The 11,950-nt window shown below is 32.8% G+C and overlaps 1 protein-coding gene across 3 annotated transcripts; it reads left to right on the top strand.

The window, feature by feature from the left end:
• Window positions 1-2,409: 2,409 nt before the first annotated feature.
• Window positions 2,410-11,617, top strand: LOC111385307 (4-coumarate--CoA ligase 1-like). 3 transcript variants are annotated; one of them, XR_002701045.1, is made up of 6 exons: window positions 2,410-2,961; window positions 4,170-4,649; window positions 6,425-6,623; window positions 9,873-9,935; window positions 11,052-11,154; window positions 11,340-11,430. XR_002701045.1 is itself a non-coding variant. In XM_023009687.1 (6 exons), the coding sequence occupies exons 1-6, from the start codon at window positions 2,446-2,448 to the stop codon at window positions 11,457-11,459; spliced, it is 1,632 nt and encodes a 543-aa protein (XP_022865455.1). In that variant the 5' UTR covers window positions 2,410-2,445; the 3' UTR covers window positions 11,460-11,617. The 3 variants fall into 3 exon arrangements, 1 of the variants encoding a protein (XP_022865455.1); XM_023009687.1 differs by having other exon boundaries at window positions 9,873-10,086; window positions 11,340-11,617; XR_002701046.1 differs by lacking the exon at window positions 9,873-9,935.
• Window positions 11,618-11,950: the final 333 nt, after the last annotated feature.

Here is an 11,950-nt window from a genome sequence, read left to right as displayed (position 1 = left end):
TTGCGAAATTATAAAATCGAGATTATTTTATTTTTGATCCTTTGATGTAGTGGATTGTTTGACCCGTAACATGGGGGCTGTTGATGACCATGCTCATCTGGTGTTAATTAAAACCATTAGAATATCGATTCAAACCGCAGGTTGTAGTCAAAACTGCTTAATCTGGTCATAGGATATTTTGACGGTTTGCTATCTGCTACTTAAATTGAAGAATTGAAAGTGAATTTTTAATTTTCCTAGGCGTTAGAATTTACTATCCTAGTTATTGAGTAAAATTCCTAAATCTCTCTCTCACTTAACCTAACCATATCCACGGTAAAAGCTACGAGCTAGTTAAGATCCAACCTTTTGAAATGAATCTTGTAATCCTGGACGTGAAGAATAAAATCCAAATGGATCACAAGTCAAAATATGGTTAGAGCCCTTATGTGTCTTGGACTTATATTAAATTCCGAGATAGTTACCTTTCAGAAAATTCTAACGATAGAAGGAATTTATTCTTCTAAAGGTGGGAACTTGTTCAGAAATATCATAATGAAAGGAACATAGGAGTTTGTCGCTAGGTATTTGACCAAATATGATCGTCCCAATTTTTCTTTTGCTAGGCCCATAACTAAAAAACCCACTTTCTTACGATTACGAGGTTTATTCGACTATGAAATTCAATTTTGGAAATATAGCATCCCGCTCCTAAATGGTATTTCTTTCTTGTATATCAAATACTTCGTACAGTGCCCAATAAATTATTGGGTGTTTCTTTAATGGTTTCAGTTAGTTAAGGTTCAACCTTTTGATATGAATCTTGTGCATATTTATCCAAAGTTAATCCAAACGGTATATCTTGGTGGACTTAATGGACACTACATCAAATTTTACATAGCTCTACTTCTTGCATGCATGTTCTCATGAAGTACAAGGATGTCCAGACTCTGTAGTAGGTGAAAACGTCACCGTTTTTTGGTCATGAACAGCCCCTTTTGGTAGGTTTCTTGGTAGGTGAAGTCTAATTGAAAAACACTTCAAATTGGCTAAATCAACATGCAGTGGCTCTTACATATATCTTCATATGATTACCAAACCCAGGAAGGACCCCACTCTTGCACACCAACTCTATCTCATATTCTCATGCCGTGTATATCCAAAACTTAAAAAAAAAAAAAAAAAAAAAAAAAAAAAAAAAAAAAAAAAAAAAAAAAAAAAAAAAAAAAAAAAAAAAAAAAAAAAAAAAAAAAAAAAAAAAAAAAAAAATTTAACCAAGATGAATCATCTTACATAGTAATAAAAAATTTATTAGTAAAAGTAGACATGTAAGAATCTGATTCTCGATGTGGAAAAGTTTACACCTATCACTTCGTTTTAAATAATGTTATTTGATATCACTGATGTTACAGCAAAGTGAGTTGGACTAGTCATTACCATTTTTGCCTTTATTGAGATTCGTGGGAAGCATGAATGTTATTCGAAAATTCTTGTTTATCATCCCATTTAATTATTTACTTTCTTTTGGAATATTATTTCTATTTTTAAAATTATAAAAATGAATTAAGATAAGATACGTAGGGGTGGGGCCAAAAACTTTTGCCATCCTAACTCAATTCAGAGAACTTTTTTGAGAAGTAATACATGTGGCCAAACTTTGTACCGTCAATACATAATTAGAAAGATTCTTATCTTAAGAAGTAATGCTACCATGTCAATTAATTGATTGAACATTGGTCCCATTAAATTACATTCTATTTTCTCTCTTCTATTTTTACTCACACAATCTTTCATAAAATAATATTACACGTAAATCGAAAAATATTTCCTTCTCTTTGAACTACTAATTTTCAAAAAAAAAAAAAAAAAAAACCATTATTCCACCCATTTTCATCTCCAAAAAATGGGGGACTAAACAGAGAGAATATGATTTATATCTCCTCCTTTAAGATATTCAATCATTTAAGGACATTTAATGGACAATTAAATTAGTACTAAGCATCAACAGAATGCAAGTTCAAGTTACGAATTTAGTCTTGAGCAACCCAAAATCACTATCAACCCTCTTCCCCAAACTCCCTCACCATCCTTATCCTCTCAAAAGTTGATCTTATTGAAGTTCTTACGGAACGTGAGTGTGAATTTCTTCTTGAAAAGAATGATTCTCGTCACTCAGTTTAGAGAGGGATCTTTTTCAGGAAGTAATTACGTCTCGACAATGTACCTCCAACAATTTGAGGGAGAAATTCTTTTCTAAATATAGCAAACGTGTTTAAAAATTCCATTTACGAATTTAACACTTGAACAACCCAAAATCCCGATCAACTCCTATCTTCACCAACCCCTACCCTCAAGGTTGCCTATTTATACCCCATTTGATGACTCACTTTCTTGTCTAAGAAATCCCAAAAAGTTGATAATCCATCTCTCTCTCTCTCTACAAATTTCTTTCAAAACTCAATACCAATGGACACTAAAACAAAGCAGGAAGATATAAGGTTTCGATCAAAACTTCCCGATATATACATTCCAAAACATCTCCCTTTACACTCCTATTGTTTCGAAAATATTTCTAAATATAGCACCAAACCCTGCCTCATCAATGGCACCTCCGGCGAAGTCTACACCTATGAAGAAGTCGAACTCACCGCTCGCAAAGTCGCGTCGGGACTCAACAATCTTGGCATCCGACAAGGCGACACGATCATGCTCTTACTTCCCAATTCACCTGAATTTGTGTTCGCGTTCATCGGCTCGTCGTTTTCTGGCGCCGTGTCAACAATGGCGAATCCTTTTTTCACTGCGGCAGAGGTGGTGAAACAAGCCAAGGCGTCGAAAGCTAAACTTATTATTACGCAGGCATGTTATTTGGATAAAGTTAGGAATTATGCAGAGGAAAATGCGGTCAAGGTGATGTGCATTGACACGCCGGCGCCGGAAGGTTGTTTGCTGTTCTCGGAGTTAACTAAAGCTGATGAGAAGGTATTGATTGAGCAGTTTCTTCTTTAACTTGTTTTTTTATTAGGCTTTGCTGTTTGTCGGAGTTGACACCTAGATTTACACAAAGCAAAATTATTTTATATTTAAGTGACGTGGAAATTTTCGGACACTAGTATTTTTTCTTTTTAATATTTAAATGTAAATTAAAATTTAAATCAAAGTTAATATTTAATTTAACCAAACATTTAATGAAATTTTCACCATATATTTCGTTAATTTTAATTAAAATTTACTAAAAATATAATTTTTATCTAAATATAATTATTTTTTATCTATATATAGCTCAAAAAGTTATCTCGAGATATATGCGATACTCAAACTTAGACATATGAAAAGTTAGTTATATTTTTGAAATATGAGACACTGCTTGCCTTTGATACTGTCAAAAAAGTGAGAAAGTGTTTCTAATAATGCTACTATGTTTTATTATGACCAAAATCGAATTTGAATAATGATACTTGGCCAGGTTCGATGACAATGATGGATGTTGATAAGGTGGTGCAGCAAACAGTGATTGGGTGTTTTTTTTTTTTTTTTTAAATTGTCCTATGAGGTATTGACAAATGTCTTCTCTGTTACTAAACCTGTCATTGAGCCTATCATTGTAGAAAAATTGATCGAATTTGGGTACCAACAAAAATTAAGGGGCGTTTGTTTCTCATTTTTGTAAGAATGAGAATGAAAAATGTAGACGTTATGAGTCCCACATTAGAGATAGAAATTCAAATTTGGTGACTTGATATGATGGATAACAGTTATATTTTTCATTTTAACGTGGAAAGAATGAGAAATAAACGGGGGCTATATATATATATATATATATATATATATATATTCTTTTAATGTAACATTCCAAAGCATTTTGTATAAAATAATATTTCCAATTACTGTTGTGTAGCATTAAGTTTTGGGTTGAACTGATTGTACACTCCATGTAGGATTGTACAATTACAGCCTCCTTTGGGGGACCTCATGTGAGGGGGTTGTGATTCTTGCTATACAGCCTTTGTTGTTCTTAATTTATTTTTTATTTATTTATTTTTTTTCGTAGTGGTATTTAGCACTATTTGTGTCGTATTAGTCTCCACGATAACTAAATAATATATTTATTTAAATATAATGTTATAATTGAACATATGAAGTGTGTTCACCTAAATTAGTGTTAAGATGTGTGAGATTGATTTGTATAGGATATGCTGGCGGTGAAAATTAACCCGGACGATGTGGTGGCGCTGCCGTACTCCTCCGGGACGACAGGGTTGCCAAAAGGTGTGATGCTTACACACAAAGGATTGGTCACAAGTGTAGCCCAACAAGTCGATGGAGAGAATCCAAATCTATATATACACAGTGATGATGTCATTCTGTGTGTTCTTCCATTGTTTCACATTTATTCACTCAATTCAGTTCTGCTCTGTGGATTAAGAGCTGGTGCAGCAATTCTGATTATGCAGAAATTTGAAATTCTGCCATTTTTAGAGCTGATACAGAAATATAAAGTGACGATTGGTCCCTTTGTGCCGCCGATTATTTTAGCCATTGCTAAAAGTCCGGCGGTGGGTAAATATGACCTTTCTTCTGTACGGACAGTGATGTCAGGGGCGGCGCCGCTAGGGAAGGAGCTTGAAGATGCCGTCAGAATGAAATTTCCAAATGCCAAACTTGGTCAGGTGTGAATTCAACTAACATTACACAAATAAGTTTGCTTTCTTAAACTAAGGGATTGTTTGATTTTGATTATTAGAATTGATTTTTTGAAAGTTAAAGAGAAAAGTGGGTCCCAACTATGAGATAAAAAGTCAAGAATAACGGCTAATTTAGGGAAGTAACGGTCAAAGAATTAATTTTTTAGACGTGAAAAATTATAACCAAACATGCACTAAATTAGGGTTTTTTTTCTTTTCGTTTTTTTTTAATACATTAATATGGAAAAAAAATAGTTTTAAAAAATGAAGGCCAAATATATATATAATCCGATTTCAGAGAATAAAAACCTCAAAACCCAAGTTTCATTCATTAACTGCAAACTTGTTTCCAAGTTAACATCTGCAATTATTTTACATAGAATCCATCACGTGAAAGTTCCATTAGTTTTTAAACACAGTGTTGAGTTTGGTGACAGAAATATAGCATCCTTATAAGTTCAGTGCCTAAACAGATCTTTAGCTTAATTTTTTAATTTCTTAGAATGATATATATAAACATGTATGTAAATTAGTCGAACAATTTTAACTTATCAATTTATTCTAAAACATTGTACCCCATAATATACATTCTAATATTTTACTACTCTTTACATTAAGTAATACCATTGGTGTTCAACAAAGTCTATATGACATTACAGTGACACTAAATGACAGATGTCCAAATAAATATAGGGATGTGAGACATATTTAATTTGACATATCATTTAATGTCAATGCGTTACAATGTAGATAAGGGTGTTGAACAAACTTACTCGTTTGTAAAGTATATTTATTGACATTGAAATGTGAATGTTAGTTAATTGATAAGCAGATGATTAAATTCTAATTAATGAAATAAATGTTAGGATTCTTAGCTATCCTGTATTCATTCGAGTATGTCAAGGAAACCCAAAAATTCAATCCAAGATGGGTAGATAAAGGCTTTTTTCTGCGTTGAACCTAACTTTTGATACCTATACATCGATGAAATGTTTGGTATATTAGATATGATATACTTGCACATGACACGCAACTACATATAATGAATTGTAGGATTCGAATTTGTAATTTTAATTTGAAAAGTATAGAAAATATAATGTTGGCACAAGTTAATGACATATATGATAAAGTTAAGGACAACATAATTATATAGAGTATTTGACATTCTTCTTTTCCTTAATTAATTGTATCAAACATTTGAACTCTATCCAATTCATGATATCTTGAACTCATTTAATGAAGTATATCCAAAAGTCAAATGCAAATCCAATTAAATATTAAATAAAACTTAAATTGCGTTTGATTGTAAGTATGAAATTTGTAAGGAAAGAAAATAAATTCTAGATAATTCAATTGCCTAGAACTTATTTGAATGGAAATTATCAATTAAATGTGTTTTATTTGCTTAATTTTCAATCTTAAAAATATTATACTTGTTCGTTTTTTATTAGTGGGCGGATTATATGTAGAAAGTAGATAGATGAGAGAGAGTGAATTCCCTGAAAAAATAAAATCTTGCTTCTCCTAAGAAAATTATTTTTCTTAATTTATTGGAAAATATGGTCACGTGACCAAAAATAGGAAAATGTTTTCCATGGAAAAAATAGCAATCAAATAGCACAAAAGTAAGAATTTGGATGAAAAAACACATTTTTTTAATAGAAAATATTAACAATCAAACGCACCCTTATTGTGATAAATAAATAGACTCTTGACCTAGTCAAAAAATCGTTTTACCGGGATTTGGCAATGTAATGTAGGGTTATGGGATGACAGAAGCTGGACCAGTGCTTGCCATGTGCTTGGCATTTGCTAAAGAACCATTTGTGATCAAGTCGGGAGCATGTGGCACTGTGGTTAGAAATGCTAAAATGAAAATTGTTGATACAGAAACTGGTGCATCTCTAGGGAGAAACCAAACTGGAGAAATTTGTATAAGAGGAGATCAAATCATGAAAGGTATGTTACTTCATTTATTATAAGTTGTATTGGAAAAATAAAACTCGAATAATCTAATATGAATAGAATAGAATAGAATAAATTTGTAAACTAAGGATAACAAAAAAAAACCCGTCAAACCCGATATCCTCGGTCCTGTCCCGAATGGGGCGGGTTCACCCACTTAATCGGGTATTAGGAGCGGGTACGGGTGTTCCATTAATTTTTATTCATTTTTTTATATAAGAATTTAATACTTTTAATGGAAAACTCCACAAAATTTCAATAATTCTAATAGAAGATGGCAACTAAGATTATATAATGAATATGATAAATAATAAAAACCTTAGTTTACCAAATATATTCAAAGAATTTAACTTTTAAAAATAAAATAATTAATTAAAAATTTAATAACTACATTATTGTGTCACTATAATGAATGGAAACAATAAAAAGAATTATCAAAAACTATAATAATAATAATATTAATAATAAATTGTAAAAAAGGGTAAAGGCTAGGCCCGGCCCGGCCCTCGACCCGCCTTAAATGGGTAACGGTATGGGAAAATGCCCGATGGACGGAACTCACTCCCCACCCCAAACCCACCACTTTGCCATATCTAGCATAAACGCATAAAACCCCACAAAATTATAGATTAGAGAGTTTATTGTAATTTCTATCAACTATATAACCCAAGAGAAAACATAGCACGTTGTAGGGACGTCAAAGTGTCGAGTCGAGCCGGCTCGCAAGCTAAAACTCGAGGCACAGGCTCGACTCGAGTAAAATATGAGCTTTTTTCCGAGCCCAACCCAAGCAGAACTTTTGCTCGTCTAAAAATTTAGGCTCAATCCAAGCTTTCAGCTCAGGCCTTTTCGAGCCAAATCAAGCAGGCTTGTTTTTTTCCTTTTTTTTCCTTCTTATTATTATTATTATTATTATTATTATTTAATAAGTAAACTGATGGCAGCTGTGGTTGCTCTAAAGGCAGCATTGCAAGCAGTTGTTTAAGGTAGCATTGTGCTGCCTCAGTGGGGCCTTTCCTTTTTTAATTTTAAAGGCCCGTGAACCGGTGAGCCACACGGGCCTGCTCAGACTTTTTCGGGCCGAGCCACAGGCGGCGAGCCGAATTTACATCCCTAGCATGTTGTAATAAAAGCCTAATTCAATGCATTGACCTTGATCAAGACTATATTTTTCGTCTTGAAATGTCATTGATAGAATTTTTCTCAAGAGTTAAAGCCATTTATACATCAAAAGTGTACATCACTTTTGAAATAATTCAAATTGACATGATTTGATTGGGAAAAAATAATAATAATAAATTAATTAAACTATCCAATAACGTGTTGCCACGTGGTACAATGTAAAAAGTAAGTATATGTAGCATGATTGTTTTCTCAATTAGTTGCACTTAAGTGCGATGATTTGCTTTATAAAAAAAGAGATGTAGAAACAGAAAACGACTATATACGAACTAGAGGAATCTATTGATATATATTTCTTCTTTTGTCTTGTATAAGAACGCACAAAATATTTAGCCTATGGTTAAAATTTGTTTCTAGAGATTTAGCCCTTGTTTGAGCCTCATTTTTATAAGAAAATATGTTTTGGAATATTCTTGGAGAATATCTGATTAGAAAATGAGGAAAATTTTTCAGTTTACATATCAAATTATTTTATTGGAGAATGAGCAGTTAAAAATGAGATTTTGAAAAAATAGGGGGCCAAACATATTTTTATGAACACTTTGGTCAAAAAACACTTTCAATAAAATCATTTCTTATTCGTACATTTTCTAAAATTCACAAGTATTGCCTACTATTTAGTTACACATTTACACCAACTTATAACCACGTCTGTTTGTAAACAAACATTAACAAACACATGGGTGCATGTTTACCTTGTAAGTTAAAAAATGTCACTTAATCCTAACTACAAATTAGGTAGCCTACTAAGTGTAGAGTAAATATAAGCAAGAATGATCCAAAAACAAATTTAGAAAGTGCACCATTATACGCACAAAGTGCTGGTAAACACACACACATACACGAGCTTGGCTGTGTAGAAGAAAAGACAAGGATTAAACAGGTCACCTTTCTAGGTAGTAACTATTGAACATATATTTTTTTTTCTACTCTTTAGGTTCTAACCCTTATATATTAATTTATATTACGATATCTAATAATGTGATTTATCACTTAACACGTCCCATAGAAGGATAATTCATTTGAGAACACCAATCATGAAATTCATGTATTCATTTGAGTTTTAAACAGATTGAATTGCTCGTCTAAATTTAACGAGCCTTGATATTATGATTTGAGGTTCTATTTTAAACCGTCAATTTTGTTAAGTGTAATAGTCAAACCCGTATATTTTAGTCTATATTCCAGTACATAACCAATTGAAATGTTTCCCTTAACACAACCAACTTTAATTTGTTTGAATCAAGTATTTGAACATCAATTTATTTTCTATATTTGTCACTCCATTAGCCCTTGCTCTGAACTTAACCTCACTATCCTATATGAACGTTAAAAAATGACACTGCCTAACGTATCTTCACAATATGCCACCTTATCATCCAGTGGCTATAAAATTTGAAATTAATCGTGTTTGAAAACTATAATTAATTTGATAGAGCTTACTAAGAACATTCGTCTCGATTTCAAAATTACTAGCTAAGACATGATTTGATAGCATACTTACCCAGAAAAGTGGACTAATGGAGTATTGCAAAGTTAAGTTTAGTGACTAATGTAGTGGCTAATACTGAAAGTATATATTGAAATTCAATGATTTGATTGTGACAAGATTAAGTTGGGTGACCCAATTACCGAAAAGGAAATCAACCCACCAAAAGCATGAACAATGCTACTTGAGCAGGGTTTGACATGAATGGGATGATAGGGTGGGTGATAGTACTTGATTGAGTTTTTTTTTTTTTTCCAAACTGTCTAATCATGCGTCGATGCGTGTCTCCACGTTTTTGAATCAGTCATTAAGCCTGTCGTTGTAGCATCATTCGAAAAGCATTGAGTTGTTGGGAATAAGATTGATGACAACTTACTACAACATGACGATTTTGGTCTGAACTATATTTGTAAATCTTGAACTTGACTACGGGCGTATCTATTTATAATGAAGACAAAGGTCCAAGAGCACGTCACTTATTGTTGTACTGAAGAAGGGTCAGATAGAATTCACGACCAAAAAATGTGAGAAAACTGATGAACTTATAATTCCTTTGAGCTCACTTTTTTCAGGTTATCTGAATGATCCTGAGGCCTCAGAAAGAACAATAGACAAAGAAGGCTGGTTACACACAGGTGATATAGGCTTCATTGATGCAGATGATGAGCTTTTCATAGTTGACAGGTTGAAAGAGATAATAAAATACAAAGGATTTCAAGTGGCACCTGCTGAAATTGAAGCCCTTCTCCACAACCACCCCAATATCTCTGATGCTGCTGTCGTCCCGTAAGTCCACACATATTATAATTTGTTTGATAAAACTTTATGACATAAAGAAATTAAAACATTGCCATCTCATAACAATATGTTCGTGTTCATTACTCTATATAATACGCGTTCTTAAAGAATAAGACTATAATTAGGCTCTGTTTGAGCCTTTGGCTGGAAAAGGAAAATGCGTCTTTTCCGGAAAATGTTTTGACATCTGGGTGATTGTCCCTCACAAAGTGTGCGGGTCTCACATGAATTAAATAATGCCCGACCCTCGAGGTATGTGTATTCGGTCATCCCCTATGTTAACTATTATGTTCCCCTAGCTCGGTCTGTTGGAAAAATAGATTTTGTAATAATAATTTTCTAATAATGTTTGGTTAAAAGTAATAAAAAGTTTTGGACTTACTTGTAGAATTATTTTATTGAAAAAATGTATGATTGAAAATGAGTTTTTAGAGAATGAGACTCAAATACGAACTTGCTTTTTGAACAGACATTGTCAGAACCTAATTAAACTATTTATTAGTTCCTTCGACCATGGAGAATATTGGGTAGTTCACATACTTAATATGTCAAATCTGGTATTTCCTCCCTAGGGAGAGACTCTTCTCAAAGGAGGGAATGGGGAGAAGGGGTGCCTCCTCTCGAAGGGGGTCGCAATGATTAGGCTCGGGCGACTGTTTACCAAAAACACAGAAAATGAGACATGAGTTCCAAATCCGATGCAATCTTCTTCTTTGTTAGTGTAACCCTACAGCAGCAAGTGGACACATATAAATCATGTATTGCAGGCTTGCACTCTTGCTTTTAGTTTCTGTTTCATGTTATATTATTCTTCACATAGTAATGCGTGACTATGCGTTTAATCCATAAAAAACACCAGCTACTTTTCTTAGCTTAATTTACTATACAAAATTTCTTCCTTGTTTGGATTCACATTATTCAGTTTTATATCTCTTTCTATTCGACTATTTCAGAATGGAAGATGAACAAGCAGGAGAAGTTCCAATTGCTTTTGTAGTGATATCAAATGGTTCCAGCATCACTGAGGATGAAATCAAGCAATTTATCTCCAAACAGGTCACTGATTTTCTAATTGAAAATAAGTAAAAAATTTTAGTTTTGTATCAAGACAACTCTCAGTTTACCATTGAACTAAGTAATTTCTTTTGGTCCTCCCAGAATATAACCAACCTAAAATAATAAGTATTAATCTCCAATATTAAAATTTTCTATATATCTTAACACGTAGTTATGGTTTACAGGTGATTTTCTACAAGAGAATAAATAGGGTATTCTTCATTGATGCCATTCCCAAGTCTCCATCAGGCAAAATATTAAGAAAGGACTTGAGAGCCAGATTAGCTGTAGGTGTTCCAAATTAATTGGCATTGAAGGCGGGCTTTATTATTTTAGTATATTACCCAATTTGGGAAATTGGACAAATGCTTTAAACTTCCATAAATAAGGATTTACATTTTAAAGACATCATTAAAATTATTTCCTACGTTGTAGGGATATAATTCAGCATTTTTTTTTCTCATTTTCTCTATAGTTTTACTGCAAAATATAAAGAATCGTAACCTACTAGTGATATAGGATGAGAGATAATTAGAGTTCTGCCTAGATATCAGTCTCGTTTTCCGTCAACTAATGGCAGTGGTAGACAGCTCCAACACTTTCAAAAGCCAAAAGTAGAGACATTATCTTCCCATTGCCCCTTCAATAGCAAGTCAGAAATCTTGGAGAGAGAGCATGTATTAAATGTAAAAACTAGAAATACGTAAAAGAGGCGTTAGACTTTGAATAATGCTATATTGCACCATTGGTGCTAGAGTTTAGTGTAGGTCACTACACTTTAGTTCCATTAAATAAG

Source organism: Olea europaea, unplaced genomic scaffold, assembly GCF_002742605.1.
Source record: "Olea europaea var. sylvestris unplaced genomic scaffold, O_europaea_v1 scaffold312, whole genome shotgun sequence".
In the NCBI taxonomy this organism is placed as follows: domain Eukaryota; kingdom Viridiplantae; phylum Streptophyta; class Magnoliopsida; order Lamiales; family Oleaceae; genus Olea; species Olea europaea.
This window is presented reverse-complemented; position numbering and strand designations above follow the sequence as displayed.